We start from the raw sequence: 23,244 nt of genomic DNA, 5'->3' as shown, positions 1-23,244 counted from the left end.
CCAGGTGCGTTGTGACCCGCGACAGCAGTAGCCCCTTCGAAATTTTAGTATACTTTTTTTCATGACTCCGGAGTATTGCAGCGAAAGTAATAAAAAAAAAGCGCTTTGACGCGATGGATCAAGGCCACAAAATGACAGAACCACGGTCCTCTGTTATGATTTTGTCCTCGCGGATTTGTTGGGGATGTCTTTTGGGAGATTTACGGCCGTGCCCGCACAAGTGCGAACTCAACGGTCGCGCATGTTGACGTTGTGAGGCCTGACTCCTTCGCCAAGACCGTCCTCGCCTTCTTTCGGTCCTCGTCCACCTTTCATCGGATGTCTGATGCAAGAGGCAGGCACGTGTCAACACAGTACAACGAGAGCAGCCCACGTCGACGCGTTAGAAAAAAAAGCATGGCGCTAATGTCCTCTGTAATCTAAACGCGAAGGCACACGGATGCACATAAAAGCCTCAAAGATTCGCGCACACAATCTCAGAGGCCGTGACGCGTCTCCGAAGGTTTATTCTGACCGTAAGAAAGGTGTTTTTCTTGCACTGTGATTCTGACGATTTGGCGGTGCGGCGCGCATGCCCGCGCTTGCGTTCCCGCGCTCGCACGTGCTTGGCGCGTCTTCCGCCACAGCGCGGAGAGCACCTCGTCGTAGGTGGGCGTTAGCGTACGTTCGTATCAAACGTCGCTGGGTGTAAATCGGTTCGCAACAACCGTACTCTATTACACTGCAGGCCAATGGGCCTCGGCCGACCAACGAAAAATGCGTATCACCCCAAAATTCGTATCAACTGTGATCGTATCACAGAGGTTTCACTGTAATATCAGTCTAGCCTTATGTTAGAGACCTTATTAGTGAACTCCACTTGCTCACGTCGGAGTGCACTTGCCAAAGAAAAGCTTGGCGAATTCGGACCCAGCTCTTTTTTCTCTCTTTCCCGTTGCGTTCAAGCACCCCCACCTGAAAAATGTACGTACTTCGCCTAGAAAGGTATAATTTAACTGGTCCAAAGCGGTGTGCGATAAAACTTCGGCGAATACGATCGTGCGGGCATTCCGAATGCACAACATACGAATGATGTTACCTATCCCTTTCGCTGTGAAATAGGAGTTTTTGTGCAGCATGCATGAGAGAAAATTAATTTTATCAGAAGTTTTAAATGTTTGAGGTAGGACTCTATAGAACTGAATACAGACCTTCCAAGATTAAAAATATAAGAAGGCCCTTTTGCAGTACTTTGTCGTAGTTTTCGCGCTGCTTAAGGTTTAAAATAAAGTTTATCTTTGAGTTTGCCATACCGTAAAATTAAAAAAAGCAGAAACTAGATAAATGGACGCCACACCAGCGACACCGATATCAAAAACGCCTGTGTATCAGTAACCAATCACACCTATTCTCTTCATTGCATCAACAGCTGATAAGCGCTGAGACATCCCGCGAATTTCATGAAGCACGAGGAAAACACTAAGCTGTGTGGAAATAACTAAGCTTGGCCTCACCATTGAAATCTTGTATTTAAAAAATGATTGTGAATCGGAGAGTTTGGCGAAATTCTGGGTAGTAAGGAATGTCGAAATCCCCCAGAGTGGATGTCAGCCATTGTTAATAGGTGGACAAGAGCAAGAATATTTTTAATAAAACGCAGACGTTCTGGTCTCTGCTGGATAGCGCCGATTCCAATGCTAAACGAGGCATTCGCGCAGACCGAGCACTCAAGCTTTTAAAAGGTTCTACCTTGACCAACATTCTCGGCTACACTTTGCAATATACCTACGCATTAGTGAGCTGCTGGCCAAAGGTTCCACCAGAACGAACCTCGTTTATATGAAACGCACTGACGGTGTGCTTCCGTCCTGCGCAATGAGCCGGCTCATCTGTTGGAGAACCTTCCGAAAGTTGGTTCCCGCTTTTCACGCTGTCCTTCGCAGAGCCAGCTTCTCTAGAAGAAGAGGCATTGAACGCAGTGCAGGAAATCAAAATAATGCCATAGAAGCAAACACAGCCAGCCCAGGCCAGAGCCCTCTTCTCTCTAGGGCCGCCACGTCTCCGTGACGACCCCGGTCGGCGCCAAACGCCGAGCTCAGCTGCGTCGAGAGTACCGGGCGTCACGGAGTCAGCGTTTTTGAGCTCGGAGCTTCAATCCCCGCGAATGCGAGAGGAGAAACCACCGCACCAGCGAGCGGCAAGCTATCGGCGGCTGCCCGCAAACAATGCGGCGGGAGGCGTCGCGTGGCGTTTGTTGGAGGCGCTGGAGAACTGGGGTGGTGGTTTTCACCGGGCCCAAAACAATGGCCCGGGCTGCAGAGCACGTCCTGGCGGGGTAAACGCTTGAGAGAAGGGTGGGGGAGGAGTGCGAAGAGGGGACACGACAGGGGCCGAACCCTCGTCCCGTGGAGGGGAACGTCAGGAACAGATGCCGGGACACTGCTTTCCGGGGCGCACCGCCGTCAACCTCCGAAACTGCCTCCCACAGCCGCCCCACTACTGCGAGTGCCCTTTCGAGGGCACGTGGCTTGCATTCTCTCTCCCTCTCGTCGGCGACTTCGCTGTTTCGGCGTCCTTGGCACGTCAGCGTTAGCCTTTCTCTCCGCTTGGCTTGTGCGACACTGCCGCTTCCCCGCAGCACGGCGGAAGCCCTGACCGACCAATTGCAGCGTCCAGGAAAACAATGCCCTCCTTTTTTTTCCCTTTCTTGCGTTACAACTCGGCCACGCGCCACCGGCTAGTTTCGTGCAATAAACGTTTATTCCTCCTCCGTTCTTGCGTTGCAAGCCTGAAGCGCGTGCTGTTACACTGCCTTTTCGCGCGCCTATTTTTGTAGCGCACGTATTGGCACCGTGCCCAAAAACTCGGCGGTCGCGCCGATGGAGGCACCGTTAAACCCGCGGAAGTAATTTTCGATTTCGAGTTTACGTTCAACGATGGATGCCAACTTTAAGGAGTTGACGTTGGCATTCCAACAACTTGACCCTTGACTTGACCGAAATCCGGAGGAACAAAGGAATAGGAACTATGATCGGTCCTGTATGTGTTTCGGCGTTGGCTTCGAGATTACTCGCTGCTCTGGAATGCAGAAGCTCGCAAAACCATCATGGACTAGACATTTCATCCACCACGGTGGTCTAGTGGTTATGGCGCTTGACTGCCGACCCGAATGTCTTCGGATCGAATCCCGGCGGCGACGGGCGCATTTTAGTGGAGGCGAAATGCTAAATGCCGGTGTTATGTCATTTGGTGCAAGTTAAAGAACTTCGGGTGGTCGAAATTTCCGGAACCCTCCATTATGGCATTTCTCATAATCATATCGAGGTTTTGGGACGTAAAACCCCGACAATTATTGTTACGTTAGATGTTTTAGGCACATACTGTGAGGAAATACAGGTGAGACAGTTTTATTAACAGACATTGCTTGTACGCTATTCCTTCCCCAAGAAACACTAACACTAACATGGCTGCTACATTCCTTGAGGAAGGGCAAGAATAGGCAATAAAGTTCTGCAAGTGTTAGCCTTCGTCAGTGCCCGACGGAATATCACAGACTGCTTTGGATCACCTAGGGAGAGATTACGAAGACGATTTTTCCGTCCAAGACACGCTGCGCTTAACGTAGTACATCCTTCAACGGGTGCAGCGAAAGGTTAAGAATGCACCGGTTTGACCGAGAAAACAGACGGGACGCGCTAAAGGCACCGCTGAAACCTGGTACTCGAGAGCGCGCACACACGCACGCACGCACACCACTTTCTCAGGCCTCCGAGCGTATATACGCATCCTGAGGTGGTCATTTCTCAAAGTCCCTCGGCTGACATCGCCGGTGATGGCGGAGCGGCTCAGCAAACCCATCTCTAGCGCGTTCCCGACCGAGTGCGTAGGATAGAGAGAGACGCCTAAAAGAGGCTTCTCCGAAACGACATCAAGAAAAACTCTCAGTGGGCTCGCTTGAGCTTGTCAGGCGTTTTGCGCATTCCAAAAACTTCCCCACAGGAGCTCCCGAGAGGGAAGCGCATTACGGTTGATTTCCCCAGCGCGTCCCCTCGGTGACGTCGCTTTAGACATTGCTTTAGGCCTCCGCAAAAGAGGCTGAAGGAGAGAGAGAGAGAGAGAGGTATATACCTTTCTGTCTTTTCTTTTTATTAGAGTGCCGGGCAATGCGAGTCAAGAGGAAACGCAAATGAGAACACACGGCGTTCCCCGAATGCCACCCACCCTTGTGTACCGCGTGTAGCGTGGGTTTATGCGTTGCAATTAGACGTGCAGCCGCTCGCGCGAGTGAAATTCGTGGTTGTCGCCGTCTTCACCGCATTACAGACGCCTCGGCGGGGATTTCGCCGACAGCAAGCTGAGATGTTCACGGCGGAGAAAATGCCGCTTTCGGAGAATGCGAGAACGCAACCCGCCGCCTACTTTGCAGACATCTCGCGCCCTTATCATCGTCACTATAGGTCAGTGTTTTTTGCTTCTTTGTCTACTGTGCTGGCTGCAGCTAGATGCTGCCGGCGTAAAAGACTAATTTTAAAGCGAGTCGTCGTTTCAGCAGACGCTACGCTAATCCACTGGGTTATTAGCCAAACGCGAGGCTGTGTATGCTCGCGCGTTGCGAAGTAAGTAGTCCAAGGGGGGGGGGGGGGGGGATGAAGCACAAGGCGAAACAAGGTCTCTAAAGAAGTAGGCGAAGGGGTGAAACCATTCTTAGTCTGTGCAAACGATTCGTTAAATTTTACTCGATAAGTTAGTCTTCGTGACGGCATCGCATTATGATCAAGGAGGCCCTTGGTTAAGATTAAACTGGGAACTAATTACTCGAGTGCATCTCCCTTCTTAATTGGTTTTTCGTGTGATATTTACACAAAGAAAAACGCTTCTTGATTCTGAACGCTTGTTTCAGGTATTCCCTGACAAACTAATTTTCCTCGGAAGCCTATAAGTAAAACTGAAGGAAAGAAGTGTTAATTTTAAGGGCTCGTTTTCTTTGTTATACACAATATTAATGAGCACTATCAGACAATAATGCCAAGGAAAGTATAGGGGATGTTTTTTTTAGTAGTAAATGTAAGGTAAATGTGAAGAAAGAAAAGTGGACGAAAAGATAGCTTGCCGCGGGCAGGGACCGTACCTGCGACCTTCGAATAACGCGTCCGATGCTCTACCAACTGAGCTACCGCGGCGGCCATCCCTCCGCGGTAAGCTATCTTTTCGTCCACTTTTCTTTCTTCACATTTACATTACATTTACTACTAAAAAAAAAGAAAAACATCCCCTATACTTTCATTGGCATTATTGTTTGTTAGTGCTCATTAATATTGTGTATAACAAAGAAAACGAGCCCTTAAAATTAACACTTCTTTCCTTCATTCATAGCAAGGGTCTCGTTCTGGCAGACTTGATGCTTTCAGGTAGTATGTGAGGGATTATTGGTCAGCTGCCAGCTCGTAATAAGTTCACGTGCTACGTGACGCCAACAAACAAAAAGTGTTCCACACTCGCCGTCATGGCTACTAGTTGGCGGCGCTGACTGACGCTCCCACGTTTAAATGTACATATATACCTTATAAAGTGGACGGAGGGATGGCCGCCGCGGTAGCTCAGTTGGTAGAGCATCGGACGCGTTATTCGAAGGTTGCAGGTTCGGTCCCTGCCCGCGGCAAGCTATCTTTTCGTCCACTTTTCTTTCTTCACATTTACCTTACATTTACTACTAAAAAAATATCCCCTATACTTTCCTTGGCATTATTGTCTGTTAGTGCTCATTAATATTGTGTATAACAAAGAAAACGAGCCCTTAAAATTAACACTTCTTTCCTTCATTCATAGCAACGGTCTCGTTCTGGCAGACTTGATGCTTTCAGGTAGTATGCGAGGGATTATTGGTCAGCTGCCAGCTCGTAATAAGTTCACGTGCTACACGTGACGCCAACAAACAAAAAGAGTGTTCCACACTCGCCGTCATGGCTACTGGCGGCGCTGACTGACGCTCCCACGTTTAAATCTATACATATATACCCTATAAAGTGGACGGAGGGATGGCCGCCGCGGCTCAGTTGGTAGAGCATCGGACGCGTTATTCGAAGGTCGCAGGTTCGGTCCTTGCCCGCGGCAAGCTATCTTTTCGTCCACTTTTCTTTCTTCACATTTACTAACATTTACTACTAAAAAAACATCCCCTATACTTTCCTTGGCATTATTGTCTGTTAGTGCTCATTAATATAAGTAAAACTGTGATTCAGTCTCCAGAAGAAGGTTTACGTTTTGATGAAAAAGATACAGGCCTCATTTCAAGCATACCTGTTTACCTTTCTTCCATTTTCTTATTTTTCTAGAACCATCAATGCTGGAATTTACTGCAGCTTTGTAATGCAAATACTGCCATCACGCCTGCGTTATTGCATGAGCTACGTGTATTGCATGAGCTACGTACAGCTTGCTGAAGCTATAGATAGAGGTTGTGGTCCGTTGGCTATGCCTACGTTAATTGGGCAATGAAAAAAACGTTGCTAAATGCACTATTTGATGGCTATGAAACGAAGATTACGCTAGGAGACGTGACGTATTTTTTAGATGCGAAGCATCTTATAGCGTAGTTAAAACCGGTGGTGGTGGTGGTGTGCGGCGTGACCACCCTTACTGCGCATGCGCGTACCCTCTCCACACACCTCCTCTCCACTCCCCTCACCACTCCTCCTGTCCACATCCCCTTCCCTCTCTCCACTTTCTCTCTCCACTTTCTCTCTCCTCTTTCCCTCTGCGCTCCCGCTCCCCCCTCCACTTCCTAACTCCCCTCCCCCTTTCCACTCTTCCTGTGGAACGCGGGCTAGACATGCCGAAATTCTCTCCTGCGCAATGCCGCGATGAGCGCCAGCGCATGCACGTCCCCTCCCCCTCTCTCTCCTCTCCTACGCTGCCCCCCTCTCGCACGCCTGTCGTCCGCGTTCCCCGCTCGCCCTGTGAGAATTGACGGCCAGGCTAGAGGGAAGACAAGACGCGCGTAGCGTTCCTCTTCGCGTTCCACGATGCGAGGTCGGTAGCATGCCCAACGAACGCCAACGGAATGCGATCGTGAAAGTGCTCCGGCTTCGCATCGCCTCATGGTCCCCTTTAGCGAGAAATGGTGTAATTTTATTGATCATTCATTTTAGTACAGCAAACTAATGCAGCCACATGAAAGGAATCAGTTTTGAGCAAGTTTCATTTTCTAGGGATTACTACATAATCGCTCTATATATCTCCCTTGCACAACTCATGAGAATGCTGCACTTTGACAGAAAACGGTAAATAGGCGACAACGGCGTTTGTACGGTTACGTGCGCCACGAGGTGAAAATTCAGAACGCATGTTGTACAAATCGTCAGCTCTGTTTTACTTTTGTGTGAAAGTGCGTGAATTCTGCTGCACAGTACAGATTTCCCGAAAACGAATGCCGAGATGTCACCGAACCACCACTGCATTGTGAAGCCTTCAAGCTCTCCTAGAAAGCTTGAGCCGAATGAAACATTACTCGAGAAACGTCAGGTGTACTCACATGAGCCGGCGGCGAGTGAGGCCAGTAGTATAAGAAAGAAGCAGCAGCGCCTGTCGTTGCTCTCCATTGCGTCAGACCAATATGGTTTCACTACGGTTCAATGCACATCACTGTCTCACGAATCTAGTTCCAGCGGGAACCAAAGTCATTCACTGTCTCCGCCGTGTCCGGTCAGTGGCCGGCATAAAGTCTGGAAGCCTGTAAGGTTGTGTGCAGTCCCCGGCAGTCACAACAAATGAGCTTCAACAACCCGTCGGGGCAGGAGCATTTGTTGAGAACAAAGTGAACACTGGATCGCAGCGAGCTTCTTCACACGGAGCAAAATGTAGTTTCGAACAGACGAAGGGACGACATGGGAGTCGACATGCCTTGGAGGAACCCCGACTGGCTTTCTGATATATCTGTCCCTAAATCCTGCTCGGTGTAGCAATGCTCGCGGATTTTCCTCGGGATGCTCGCTGCATATATCAGCCGCGAGTTGGCAGCTGATATCTTTTCAAACCACCATAGGTTTTTCTTTCGAGGCGTGGCGAGCGCCCTTTTCGCACCGCCATATCTACATTTTTTTTCTGTCTTCTTCTCAGTCCACTACTCCGTAGCAAATCGGAGTTTTTCACTTGTCATTGCACGGTGCCACGTTGGACTCTTACGGCGTATAGCGAATGCAGGAAGGAAATACTGTAAAGAGCAAGCAGAGATTCACTCAGGGCGAGTCTATTTCGGCACGGAGTCGAGGGCGATGACTCCCTTTTCCCAATGGTCTCGTACCCTTGCTTCTATGGCTTTTTCTGCAAAGTGAAAGAACGAAAAAAAAAATGAATGAATATTCAGAGCTTGCGCAACTTCTATGAACATTGCTTCAACAGTAGTCTTAAATCACATCATGTGGAGGTGTCCTAAGCCCCCCCCCCCCCTTCCCCTTTTCCTGAAACAATTTCTAGAGAGGAGCAGTGGGAGGCTGCCTTGCGCAGCTCATCCGAAATTCAGGAGGCCATCCTGGAGTGAGCTGAGAGGGTAGAGAAGGCCTACTTCATATAGTTCCTCCCCTCACCTTCCATGCCATTGCGCCCTTCTCTTTAAACAGGGATAAATAAAGTTGTCCATTCATTCATTCATTCATTCATTCATTCATTCATTCATTCATTCATTCATTCATTCATTCATTCATTCATTCATTCATTCATTCATTTCCTTTTTCGTTCCCAAATCGCCATGGGGTAATGCAAGCGTCTTACAGGTGAATTCTTACTGCGCTTTTGCCGGACTTCAAGTACAGTATATTCTACAAGAAACACAAGTTCCATCGTTTATATCACCCTTATCACATTAAATACAAAGCACCAGATGTCGCATTGGAGAAATAATACGTTTCATATTCTCCCTTAATTTAAACTCCATTCTGGCCCGTATGACCGAGGCTGTTTTTATAATTTTTGAGAGGTAAATTTATGGATCTACAGGCTCATCGCTTTTGTGAGGTCCAGGGCGTTGTAAACGTTTAAGTGCATTCGGCCGCGTTTGCGTATAGTGCAGCATATGGTGTGTGGCGTTCTTAATGCGATGAGCACCTGCTATAGATTGTGATCCAGCTAGTTTTTGCAACACCATTTCACGAAAAACCACACTCGATCGCCTTATTAGACAGGCTCAAGACAAGAGTCACACAGCGGTGAGACACACTATACACTACGCCCATACTTCTATCATGTTATGTGCTTCAGCCGGCAGTTTTGTGATTAAAAGAAAGATTCCATGTCTCCGTTTGCGATAGTGTTCAAACCTCAAATTATCGCCGTTAATAAATAAAGCACAGCAGTTATGAATCCACCGAGCTTTCAGCATCCACGAATGTAAAACACCAAGATAGGTCCCGAAAATATATTTCATGTTTTTTTTTATAATATTCTGGAGGATTTGCCGCAATGCATATAAAGGATAAAATAAAGTCATGTAAAATCCTTTAACTGTACATCACGCAAGAACCGCTGCAGCGTTGCTGTGTTTCAGCTTTAAGGGGTTAATAGAGTGTCTCATGGGGCTTCTCTGTAAGAGGCAGCTCATGACGTTCTACCAACACTATAAAAATAACTTACCAAAGGTGCTAAAGCTGCTTTTAACAATAACAACCCTCCCTGTTGAAACGTGTACCAGCCAATCTGAGGTACCTTTTTACACTCCTGCTATTGCACAAGCGTGTTTCCGTGTGTTGACCACAGTTACCGCTGATTTCGTGCGCCCGATTTGGGCTACGTAAAACGAAGGAGATAAACAGGGCATTAAATGCGCGTGAATTTCGTCAGTGGCTTCATTTTTGTACTGCCTGGAGAGCTCCAATACAGAAGGAGTTCACGGGTATCCAAGGACAGGAAGGTGATCGAGCCAATTGATATGTTCATGTATACAATGAGATTCGTGCGTACGTCTATGGTCACTGTGTCTGGTGTGAGGATTTCTGAAATTTTGGACAAATTTTAGCGTTCTTTTTTTTTCTTTTGAATTATGTAGGATGTATAGATTGTTTCAGTCCCTGATGCAGAAAGCAACGAGGCGTTACTACAGTGTTTCAAGCTGACTGCTCTCTGTGACGGTTTAGTCTTGGCCTGCACTTAACAGTGTGCGCTCAACCGATTTAGTTCTCTCTTTAGCCTTCATCCTCTTCCTCCAGTAGAGGGTATCAAAGCGGACATGCGCCTGGTTACCCTCTCGGTCTCTCTTTTCTCTTCTGTCTATCGCAGTAGGAGAAACAGCACGGAGTAGCTAACTTGTAGCGCTTTCTAGCTTCTGCACTTCTCTTGTTTCAAGAAACCAATCCGCTCTTTCACTACATCCGTCATCCAGCCTAAGCGACAGCCACACAGGGAATGAAAACAAACGGGAGTATACGACACACATAAGGCAAGACGTAGCCTGGCAGTCGCGTCAGCGATTCTAGAGAAATCTGGGCCAAAACCAGTAACGAGCCTTTGGGCCGCACGCCTCGGAACCACCGAGACGCGGCCGCGCACTTTATCGAGCGCAGAGCGAGATGGGTGCCACGCGCGGAAGCAGCAGCCCGAAGCTGTCGCCGCCACGGCCGCTATTTCTGGTGCCGTTGGTGGAAGAAGCACCCAAGCCGGAACGCTTTGTGCGTGCCTTGTGCCTTGCACGCTGACTCGGTCGCTTCGTAGAAAGGAGGGCCTCTGCGACTCGGTGGACCCCAGCGGTGGCTGATTGTCTTCGGCGGGGGAGGGAGAAAAAGAGATTGCGCCGGCAGCACTGCGATTCCGGCAGCCGGCGGCATCAGCAGAGCCCCAGTCCGCTCCATTCATCATCCGCGCTCCGAGAGCCCACTCGGGCTGCGCGCCGTCGCTCGCGCTTCCCAGCGAAGAAGTGGAGCTGGCACAACGGCCACCGGCCCGTTGCCTGCTCCGTCCCCCCGTAACTCTCTCTCTCTCTCTTTCTACCTCTTACAGTCACTTTCCTCCTCCGCTTCCAGCAGCACATAGCCTGACAGTAGTATAGTATGGGCAACGGGCTTCCCTTCTATCTCTCCTTCTCCCTCTCTCTCTTTCTCTCTGTACCTCTTATAGTTCCTTTCCTTCTCCTCGTCCTGCAGCACATAGTAGTAGTATGGTAAACGGGCACCGACGCTTGGCGTGAGGTTCCGGGCACTGATCGTCACCGACAGTGCTTGTTTGCTCTAGCGCTCTCGGCTCCCACTAACGTGCCAAGTTAGCGCGCGCGAATGTGTACTGTACCGTAATGAGAGCGCCGAGACGAGTGCGTCTCGTTGTCAACACTGCTCGCGCTCAGCGCGACATGCAGTTGTCAACACTGGTAGCGCACTATACACTACGCATAGACAGCTCCGGTTTGTTCCCAATTGGACGGAGATCGTGTTGCGCGGCGCTTTGACGTCTTTGTGCAGGGCGTTGCTGGCGCGAGGTCTCGTTCGTTTCTATAGGCCAGTGGCAGTGTTGGTCCTACAGCGGGCCGGGCTTAGCGCTGTAAATCCGGAAGGGCTTTGCGCAGAACGAGAGTTGCGGGTGTCGCAAAATGTCGCATTTCTTTGGTTGAGTTTCTTCAATCCTTTGGACAGAAAAGCTGGCTGATTAGGTAAAGATTCCAGAAGGGCAGATGTTTGAACCAGTTGGTACATAGAGAGAAGAAATAGTAGAGAAGGAAATGTAGGTAGGTTAACCAGTTTAGGAAAACCATTTTGCAACCCTACACATGGGAACAGGGTGGGGAAGATTTAAAGATGGAGACGAAAGAGAGAGTGAGAAAGATAGCACACGACACGGCACACACAGAGTCAGTCACAGTCGGTCACTTTTGCGTGGTACGCGACATTTCTGTCACAGCCGTTTGTCCAAGTCCGTCTCTCTTAAAAACCTCAGCAGTGCCTTCGTCGCCTTCAGCTGCGATGTCTTCTGTTGACGACATGTAAGAATTGTTTCAACAGACATTTGTCTACCGTTCTAGTTGGTGCATAATTCCTAAACAGTTATAGCAGCTCGATACACAAGGGACTAAAAATAAAATAAACAGTGACGAAACGAATGTTAGTTATGCTAACTTCAAGTGAGAAAACAACGTGGACGCCCTCGTCTTTGCATTTCCAGGAAGTTCGGTTGAAATCGCCGGCCTGCCATGGGCTGTCGTTGAACTGTCATGGACTTAGTTGACTGTTGGAAAGGAAGGCTCAGGCGGCCATGAAAAAAGAATTTCAAGATAACTGAGAAACCAGCTGGAGAGGCCAACCCAGCAATTCTCACTTTGCTTTCTGATTTGAGGTCGGGCAGTTAGAACTCGTGCCGTTCGTGCCTTTCTTTTCGCCTCGCATATCTTGCGCTAATTTAGAGATGTCATGAACCACCCCTCGGGCTTGGTGAGAAAACACATCCCGCGAAAAGCGGACACTGCTGTGAACATCTCGGTCAGATCCTGCAGCTGTGATTGGCAAATAGAGTTTACATGTGGAGCGCAAAGTTGCCAGATTCTCAGGCGCCCTCTGCTCATGCAGAGGCCTGTGCTCACTCCCTTCTGAGCTGCCGGCACTTGCTGTTTGACGTCGAAGAGCAGATAGCATGCTATTGGTCAATATTCGACATTAATAAAGAGCGGCGTTTGGATCAGATGCGCTTCTTGCCACGGGGTGTCGCCACGTGCCGGCGCTGCGCTTCATAGTCGGGTAAGATTACACAGTGAGCCACACTCGCGCACAGGAGTCACAACGGGAGAGAGCGATCGCATTTAGTCACGCGCGCTGACGTAACTCCTTTACACCGTGAATCCGTCTCCATTTGTTCGGCAGAAATCGCGGTTATTGGGAACCGTAGAGCTCGTGACTTTCACTTCGCGAGCGCTATTTCAGGGGTAACCTGGCGACCGATTAGCTCCTCCGTCGGGTCGAAGCCTATGCCGCTAAATTATAATTTAACCGCGAGAGAATTAGCTTCAGTGTCTCGTAACCACCGGATACTGAGCGTACGAGCTAGTGACCAAGAAGGAATGCAGTCTTTTCAAATGTGTTTCCTTGGGTATAAAAAAAGGGGTAGCTACTATGCGAAGCTCGGAGTTCACTTTAATCACCATGGTCTCCCATATGCTGCGATGACCTGATCCGATTCGCATGTATCACCTTTTAAATGGCCTGCGAATTGGCAATCTTGCAAATCCTTACGCATTGAAAAGTACAAACACAATAAAAGCAGTTTTACAAGGCTACCAAAAAAAAAAAAAACGCATGGCTCTTCTTTAAATAGTTAGTGTATATGTTACGTCACGTGCCTGTAAAACCCAAATATGACGTAAGTTGATACAGTCGAACCCGCATATATAAAACTCGCTGAAAAACGGGAATGAGTTGGATATATCTTGTAACTTGATGTAAAACTTTTAAAGAGTTTACCGCATTTTAAATGTGAATTTCGGTGCGCAGGTTGGCTTCACGGCACCGTTTTACGATAATGCAGTAAAGGCCGCTTACGAGAATACGCAGGGAAGTTTTTTTTTTTTTTAATATATTTTCGTTGTTTGGGGGGTAGTTGGTGGCGCGGGTTATATGCAGGGGCGGTTTGTAGGCGACAAAGTACCGCGTCGATGTGAAGGACGACTCAACATCTTCAAGCGCAGTTGTGCGTACACCTCGGGCGCCGGAAGCCTCGATTGTCTTGACCTTAATGTTGACACTGTTTTTCACTGTCATTCTCAGCGTGTTTCTTGGGATTCTGTGCGCACCGGTGACGTCAGACTTGTTTTCTCTACGTTCGACTGTGTTGATTATCGCCAGCTTCGTGGAGAACAGCCAAGTTCTTCCGTTTTGCGGCCGTGATTACGCTAACAAAGGTAGCTGAGAAGTACGGCGACCACGCACTACGGCCGTGACGACCAGTAATCATGGTAGGGAAGCACGCGACGGCAAGTGATGGTTCCTACTCGCTCTGAGTAGCGCCCGCCTAATCACACCGCTCACTCTCACAAACGCATGCGGGATAGTCCCCTTCTCTGAGGAAAAACCATTTTGTTTGTGCGTGTCGCACTGCGCGATGTTCGATTTATCAAGCGTTCCGGCTATTTTTGTTTGATCTAGCCTTAAATTTTCCTATGCATTGACGTTAAAGCATTGTCTTGGTCAAAAATAGTTCGACATGAAGGATAATTCGATTTACCCGAGTTCGATATAGTCGGGCTTGAATGTGTTAACACGTCCCTACATAGCCTCGTAATAAAAAACAAACAAAAGGTGAGCGTATAAAACAGCGTGCTAGATATTGTAGTGTTCATGTTAATACACACTGTTCAAAGGCAATATGAGGGCACAGATTGCCAAGCTCCCGCAAAGGTGAACTATAATTCTGGTTGTATCTTGTAGCACTGCCGCTGACGATAAGGTTTGGTATCTGCATGACGGAGCGAGCTTCTGCATAACTACGCCGCGACAACCTTAGAAACAAAATTACTATCCGTGCAAGCGAACATGCTTAGCTGTAATAAAAACAAACGAAAAACTGTCTCACAGAAAGTTTTTTCAGAACTGTGGCTTTTGGTCTCCAAACATGTAGTATTACTTTTGAGATTAAAACACGGGACTTCATCTTTCACTTTTCGCCTGACGATTCAGGATTGCGCTCGCGAATCTGGTAATGCACTCAGTAGCTTTGAAGTTTGCAGACGTTTTATTTATAATACATCTAGGACAAGTCTGCTTACTTCATAATTAAAAACTCTTCACATAATTTGAGTTCTGCGTAGTTGAGTAGAAGTTACCCTAACCTCAAACACTGTTGAAACTAGCTCTCAGCCGAAACTCCCACGAAGATTACCGAAGGCTTCCTTTATGCATCGATGAAATGTCGAATCTTACGCAACACGCGAAAGCACTTAAAACGTAATGCACATCTCTCGTTTCAACCTCACGACATAATATTAGAGAGCTGGCTCTACGTGTTCACTAGTGCTTCATTAGTAGCCTTGCGCGTAGATATATGCACACGCTTCGTGTTTCTAAGGCAAACAAGTTATACTACTTCTGCAACGTCAAATGTTGATACGAAAGCGGGATGCTTGTGCAGTGTATATGGTATTCTGTAAGGACACTGTGTCCTACCGTTTGCGTGAGTGATTCGAAAGAAAGATTCTTATAAAGCAACATTTACTCTAATTGAACAGCTGTGGCAAGAAACTACGCTCTCTTACCGCTGTAAATGTTGTCAGTCGCTTATGAATTAGTATGAGTTGGAGATATAACTTAGTTTACTTAAGTACTCTGAAGTCATTGATCTTATTTCAGACATTTTTCTTATGAGAAAATGTAACAGGCAATGTTCCTGTTACGGTGTACTCACTTTTGCAAAAGACAGATCTATAATGTGGCATGAGGAATATTAGACTCATTTCTCATAGTTCACAAAAAGCTACAACTAGCTATTTAACGTTCTCAGTATATTTCTCCCGATAAGGTATACCGCTATTGTACAGGGGCAGTCGTTACAGTAACACAATAGGGAAAACCGCTTCGGTGCTGTTACGAAGGCGAGAAACCAAATACGTAAGGAGTAAACTCTTGTAGCAGTACTTCGTTTAATAATTTATTACACATCGCTGTAAACTACGGAGCGTAATTGAGTAGCCGTGTAGACTACAACACTCTTTCCACAGCGTCCGGTTTACGGCAAACCAGACTGGCCTACGCTTTAATGGCGCATTCACACTTGAGAGGCGAAGAGAAAGCGAAAACGCCACAGCGGTCGGAAAACCTTGTTCGCGCGCGTCGAAAATGTTCACATTAGTTTTGCCCCTCCTGCATGCCGCCGCCGCCCTCGCCACTTCGAGAATTAATTCTATTTTGCCCCTTTCCAAAGCAGTCGATTTCTTACCGAATTCAAGTAATGCATTCAAAACACGGAAAAGGAACAGCTTTCACCTTTTCAGACCGTTGTTTCGGCAGGTACACCAGCAGAAACTACAAAAGTGGGCACGCCAGCAGCGGCGGCGGCGGATTCACCCGGCTGTGCAAAAGCGAGATACGTTCGGGCACGCCGACTCGCTGCTGCTTCCCCTTCCGCGAATTCCAGTCTTCTCGGCAATCTTCATCCAAACCAGGCTCTCGAGGAACGCGTCCTTGTAGAGAGGCTGTGAGTTTTGTCGTGCTGCACGGGTAGTTTGCAATTGCGCCGATGCGAGCTACCGCCGACGCCCTGGACGCCATGTTGAGTTTGCGGCCGGCCGTTGTTTACATCACGCGGTTTAAGCTAGTGAAGCCAAAGTTCGGCTTCCCGTGTAGCGTAAAGGTGATCCGCTTTCGTGCGGCGGAAAAATCTGTCTCGGACCAATTTTTTTTAGTCGGGCTCGCCGCCTGGTTTTCCGGCCGCTTAGGCGACAAAGCGAGTGAACTTCCCGTGAGGTTTGCCGCTTTTGCCTCTTTCGAGGCCAAGTGTGAACGCGCCTTAAAGGGGCCATGACACGGTCGCCCAAAGATTTGTTGTTTTCAGCGAAAACTAGAAGTACAGGGTCCATTACGCCTATACAGATTTCAAAAGTGGGCCGTAAAAGAATATTTCAGTGCAAAACAAGCCCTAGAAGTCGCCAGCTGTAAAGCCCGCCTAGCCCGCCCACCGCCGGCGACCGCCATTTTGCGATGGCGCGTGTGACGTCATGTGCAGCACGGAACGGAGCCGTCGTCTTCTACCAAAGTTTCAGCCGCCGCAAATCGTTGAATTTCCGTGCCAAGCTGAAGAAAGCTAAATACCCCGCTATCACGTGCAGCTTACCACGGAACAATATCGTTCGCTGCAATCCATACACTTGCATAGCTAGCTGCTTGTTACGTCACGGCTCGCGAGTGCACCAGTGTTGCCTGACTCTCGGGCCGCTTGCGTGTTTATAAAGATATTCGATTATAAATTAAGGGCTCGACCAAATGCGCTTAAATTTCGCCAGCTTATTTGTGAATGCACAAAGATTAATCCACATAACACAGATCATGATCGAAAATTGGGTGTCATGGCCCCTTTAAAGAGGAGGACACGAACAGAAGAAAACATCTCGCCTCTATCTTATATACCACGTCAGCCGAGTCGAAAAACGAGCGTTTAAGCTGGCTAGTGTTGTCAAGTGTGTTTTCATTGTGCAAGAGACAAAATATACTTCATTTGTATAACACATGTCGTACTTATTATGCGCAGTCTCATATGACACCCATCATATGTGTGTGCTGAAGTGAATAACGTATCCACTGTTATGTACTCACGAGCGAATACATCTTCTTAAAGACCAGACGTGTGCTCTGCCGTTTTGTGCTGGTCGGACCAAATGTTAACGACGGACATTATCAGAGACTTCATTCGCTGTCTTTGGAACATTTCTTTATCATTTTGTTGTGATATGTGCCTATAAGTGTGTTTTTGCATATGTGTGCCCGAGTGTTCTATTTTACATGAACTGCCTTGTATGTTCTACTTTAAGATATGTGTTCAAGTTTCACTCAAGGGCTAAGGAGTAGCCGGCGCCATAATTGTGCGCCAACATCTCCTTACATATCATATCAATAAAAAAAGAAACTTCATGCGCCGGCTACATATAAAAAAGCAACAGTTTTCACGCTAAGTAACGCGTTTTCTCGGAGTAATTAACGAATTCACAGACACTTGATATACCTCGTCCTTGCTTCATTTGCGTTCGTCCTTCTGCACCTGTTCTTTGTCTCCGTGTGCTTGAGCTAATCCGTGAAGGTCAATACGATAACTATACCTTCCTCTGTCATCTGGAAACGCCAAGACTAGCAGCGCCTTAGGTGCGCGGACGAATGCAAATATACCTTGAGCCTTCTATTTTCCTCAACTGACTGTATAACGCTTAACGGTGCTGACAGGGACCATGTTGCATGTCGGGTGCCTCCTTCATAGAGTGAACGAAAGAAGGGAAACTTCAAGGGCTCGTTTTTCTCTGCTGGACACAACATTAATTAGAACTAACAAACAAGAAAGCCAAGGAAAGTATAGGGGTTGTTATTTGTAGTAATTATGACGTAAATGTGAAGAAAGCAAATTGGACGAAAAGATAACAGCATTTGCATTTCTGCCGTAAAAAAAAAAAGTGCCATGACAAGCAAACGCACAGTCTGCGTTATTCTGTGTGCCGCATTCGCAGGTCGCCCTGACAAATGGGAGCGCGCGCAGTACGCCAACGTGGGTGAAATTTAATTAGCACCTAATTATCTCCAAATGTAAGCGCAGCTTCGCTATCAAACGCCTAGCGCTCCCCGTTCACGCACGGAGCTGCGACCACTGTTGCCCCTGCCACTTATTTCAGAGCAGCTTAATAACAGAATTAGGTCGCTGAAACTGGTGTATAAAGAGAGCGAAAAAGGAGAGAAGGAGAATATTAAAGAACGACCTCCGGGCTCCCCAAATCACCCGCTGGTTCCGTTGAAAGAGTTCTTCGGAATATGGGGGAAATGGTATACGAAAGAAAGAAAAAGTACCCCGTGGTCATAGCACAAATGTATAACGGGAAATGAATGGAATAAAAGAAGGTCAGGTTTCGACACAGGAGAGAAAACAAAGGCCAGCCGCGGAGCCCCGGGGAATATCTTGTCCAGAGTGGCATAGTTGCGTGCAGCGTTCGGGAAACTGGGACACGAGAAGACGCGCAATTAAAGAAAAACTGGCATGCCTATATAAAGCAGCCGCAGAGGGGGCAGCGGCAGTAGTGCTGGGGTGGAAGGCACGCAATAAGAGGACGAGGAAAGCGTCCTGTCCCATCCAATTAAGGAAGACCACGCGCGCGGGCGTCTTCCATGCCGACGCACCCCGTGGGCGCTCCTGCGGACGCAACGTCGACGTTCCGAGATTGCTCCTTTCTACGTAGTGTCAACGCCGCCGTCGTCGTCACCGCTGCAGTGCTGCTGTGTTGCTGCAGCAGCCGCTAACGCAGAAGTCCAGCGGAGTTACCCACAGCGGCTGCCATTGATTGGAGCGCTGCGCCCACCTCCGGGACGCTACTAAATTGATTGCGAGCGTAGCGAGCTTCGAGTGGCGACGGACAGAAAACGAGAAAAGTGTACCGTCGCAGCCTATATTTGTCATCAACGTGTAGCTCGTAGCACTTATAGACCTTTATTGTGTGTATTTTTCGGTGTCTGGGCCCTGCGTTGGCTCTTCGGGACATCCGCGGTTGTACAAAAAAAGCTGCATCGCTGGAGAATGTGGTCTTGAAGGTTCTGAAAGAACACAGTTAGGTTTTGTTTCGTTAATTCGGTATTGTTTCGTACGCGTTCTTGATTGAGCAATCCTGGAACATACTTTGTCATCGCCAGACAGGAATAAGGCGCGGGAGGTGGAATGAATACGATTGGCTCGCACCTTCGTCGTCCATTCTAGACGGTGATGAACTGCAGCACCAGTACGACTCCTTTGGTACTCGGAGAAGTTGTTGCGACACGTCGTAAACAGCGCGGCCGATGAAAGAAACACGGAGTAAGCCTTGGGTGCGAGTCGTCGCGTTTGTCTCTCTGGTTTATGTTCTGTCATTGTTGAGATGCTCTCAATCTATCATCGTACGAGGCCGCCCAACTATATAACTTGCGTTCAGGTACACCGAGAGGACAAGTTTCCGGGCCCTCTAGAAATAAATGCGGTTTGGAGTGAGTTGAAGTGACGTAAATGGTTATCGCAGGTATACGTACAGGCAGACTGATTGTGGAGCCTTCGATGGGCATGTGGTCTGCTTGCCATCTAGGTTAACGTTTGCACTAACTACAGATGAATGTATGCATTAGACCACTCTCCTAAAATATGTGATTGCACTAACACATCGAGATAGCGGCTGTCATCAGTGCTATGCTCTATGAGCCTGGTATGCAACAGCGCTTACTTTAATCGATTATACGACAGTATTCCCGCAGATGCCTCAGCCAGTCGTTCTCCTACGAATACGTGCAGTACTTAAGAATTATGGCTTCTCTAGATGCCATGTTTCATTCTTAGCTGCATTTCACATTTAGTTAACGCCATTTTCTTCTGCTTGCCTTGTACTTTTTCTTTTGTATTTTTTTTTTCATTTTCTTGTTCCTTACAAAAAACCACGCATTTGCAGCCTTTATAATACCTGTAAAAGGTACGTTTGTTCCATCTCTTTCTTGTTAGCTCATCATGGCCGAATAATGTTAAGTTTTTATTCCCCGACACACAGAAAAGAACTTGTCAACTAGCAAATCAGGGCTGAAAGACTTCGTACCGAGATGTAATTCAATGGGTTCGCTACAAAGTGTAACACATTATTTAAATCTCCCGTCTGTACAAAGCTATTTTGTTGCCTCCTATTGAACGCGGCTTTTACCGCTCTTCTCGTGTCTAAACAAATTTCGCATACTTTTGACCACAATCAATGTCGTGTGTGAATAATATCAATAATCTTGAAGTTATAGGCTTTAAGAAAAGTCTTGCTGCTTTCCAGGCAGCCTGAGAGAGAGAGAGAAGAGGGAGAAAGGAAAGACAGGGAGGTTAACCAGAAGCAGTCTCCGGTTTGCTACCCTGCACGTGGGGAGGGGAAAGGGGATGTAAAAGAATGAAAGAGAAGAAGAAGAAGAGTTTTTGACGACAGCATGCGACAAAAATACTACAACAACAATAAAAAACAAACAAACAAAACGAAGTCATAACAGCAGTCCAAGTACTACACAGCAACATCAGTCATTTTTCTTCCATCAGTCATTTTCTTCCATCAGTCACAGTTTGACATTTAGTCTGGTTGCTTGGAGAAACCGCAACAACGCCTTCAGAGCGGCTCGTGCTGAAGACCGGGTAGGCCAGGGCCCTAGGATTTTCTTCTCCGTGAGAGGGCGGTTGTCCAGCTGGCCTAGTGCGGCTGAGAGGGCCGCTCTTTCGGAATTGAAGCGAGTGCACTCACAAAGAAGGTGCGCGACTGTTTCGCTGCACCCGCAGACTTCACATGACGGGCTCTCCGCCATTCCAATAATAAAGGAATATGCATTTGAGAAGGCCACTCCCAAGCCATAGACGGACCAGCAAGGTGGAGTCACGTCGTGATAAGCTGGACGGGATGCGTAATTGAAGATCAGGGTCCAAGGTATGCAGCCGTGCACTTGTAAATGTCGATGATTTCCACAAGTTCAACGTTATACGACGAGCTAGCACACGAAGCTCTTTTGCGGCGTCCGATCTTGAGAGGGGAATGGTGATACTGCTGACACCGTCGTGAGCGGATCGGGCAGCTGCGTCCGCTTGGTCATTTCCCGTAATTCCACAGTGACTAGGCAGCCACTGGAATATTACTTGGTGCCCTTTTTCTATTGCTGCATGGTGGATTTGCCTAATTTCCCCGACGAGCTGCTCATGTGAGCCATGACGCAAAGCAGAGGGTAGACTTTGGAGGGCTGCTTTGCTATCGCAGAAGATAGACCACGAAGTAGGTGACTGCTCCATGACAAATTGAAGAGCAGCACGGAGCGCTACTAGTTCAGCAGCTGTAGTTGAGGTTGCGTGATACATTTTGAGCTGTATTGTGGTAGCTCTTGCAGGAATTATTACGGCGGCGGTTGAGCTTGCAGTCATAACTGAACCATCAGTGTAAATATGGGTGTGAGTGATGTACACCTCATGTAAATACAGTAGTGCAGCCTGTTTAAGGGCAACCGATGACATTCTTCTTTTCGTCGTAATTCCAGGTATGGTAAGGCGCACTTCGGGTCGATGTAGGCACCATATAGGTGAGGATGGTCTTGCTGCAGGCGTATAGTTCGATGGCAAAAAAGTACTATGGTCAGCAATAATGCGGCTGAATGTTGTATGCGGTCTTTGTGCAGGTAAAGATGCCAGATGGTGCGAAGGTACCCGGGCAAGGTGTCGAATATGAGCCCTGAGGGTATCAGTGGTTATGTACGTTGACACAGGATGGTCTCCTGCAATGACGATTGTTGCCGCTGTAGACGCACATTTCGGAAGACCGAGGCATGTCCTTAAAGCTTGAGCTTGCAGGCCCTGGAGTGCATTCAAATTTGTTTTGCAGGTATTTCCAATCACAGGAAGACTGTACCTCGCAAAACCGAGAAATAAGGCATTGTAGAGCTGTAGCATAGACCTTACTGATGTGCCCCACGACTTTCCACCCAGAAACTTGAGAAGATGCGCTATGGTAGTCAGCCGTCTCTTCATGTACAAAACGTGTGGCGTCCATGATAATCGCGGTCGATGATTACGCCTAAAAAACGGTGCTTCCGGTCGTGGGCAACTGCGTGCCCATTGATCGTTATTGTGTACTGCCGCATTGTCTTGCGTGTAAATGCGACAAAGCAGCACTTCTCGGGTGACAGTTCTAGATTTTGATTTTTCAAGTACAACGAGGTCAGCGTAGCTGCCTTTTGTATCCGGGCTCGTATTTGTAGGCGTGTCACTGCAGATGCCCAGATGCAGATGTCGTCTGCATATATAGACACATGGACTGTATTGGGCAAACATTTCGTGAGGCCAACGAGCACAAGGTTGAATAGTGTCGGGCTTAACACACCACCTTGTGGCACTCCACGTCCTGTCTGATGGTAAGATGTGGCGCCTTCCTCAGTGACCATGAAAAAACTTCTACCAGTCAAATAGCTGCGTATCCACTCGAATGTTCGGCCACCAATTCCGACTTCAGTCAACGCGTCTATTATTGCGCCATGCGTTATATTGTCGTAGGCTCCTTTTATATCGAGGAACAATGCTGCTGTGAGGCGTTTCAGGCGTTTCTGATGTTGGACAAACGTGACTAAGTCAATCACGTTGTCAATAGAGGAGCGCCCACGTCGGAAGCCTGCCATGGAGTCTGGGTAAACGCTGTACCATTCCAGATACCACTCCAAGCGTGTCAGCACCATCCTTTCCATAACCTTCCCAATGCAGCTGGCTAGAGCAATGGGTCGGTATGATGACAGATCTAGCGGCGATTTGCCAGGTTTAAGAAGCGGAACCAAGCGGCTGCACTTCCATTCTGGCGGCACCAAACCCTTCCTCCAGGACTCGTTGTACATACTTAGCAGCATGCGTCGCGCCTTCTCTCCAAGGTTTCCGAGCGCTGAATATGTCACACCGTCAGGCCCCGGAGATGATGAGCGCCTGCAGCTTGCCAGTGCCGCTTCAAGCTCCTCCATTGAGTACATGAGGTCCATGCGGGAGTCCCGGGACGCAGGAGTGGCGCATTGTATAGGTGCACATGTAGCCTGAGTGCCAATTACTTTCGCGCAGAATTCTTCA

The 23,244-nt window shown here is 48.1% G+C and overlaps 1 protein-coding gene across 1 annotated transcript in view; it reads right to left on the bottom strand.

The window, feature by feature from the left end:
* Positions 1-23,244, bottom strand: part of LOC119382786 (Down syndrome cell adhesion molecule-like protein Dscam2) — a 291,338-nt gene that overhangs the window by 249,952 nt on the left and 18,142 nt on the right. The window contains exon 2 of the mRNA XM_037650632.2: positions 7,511-8,298. Coding sequence (XP_037506560.1) covers positions 7,511-7,577 — 67 coding nt within the window. The 5' untranslated portion in view covers positions 7,578-8,298. The remainder of the gene's footprint in view (positions 1-7,510; positions 8,299-23,244) is intronic.

Source organism: Rhipicephalus sanguineus, chromosome 2 (assembly GCF_013339695.2).
Source record: "Rhipicephalus sanguineus isolate Rsan-2018 chromosome 2, BIME_Rsan_1.4, whole genome shotgun sequence".
Taxonomy (NCBI): Eukaryota; Metazoa; Arthropoda; class Arachnida; order Ixodida; family Ixodidae; genus Rhipicephalus; species Rhipicephalus sanguineus.
This window is presented reverse-complemented; position numbering and strand designations above follow the sequence as displayed.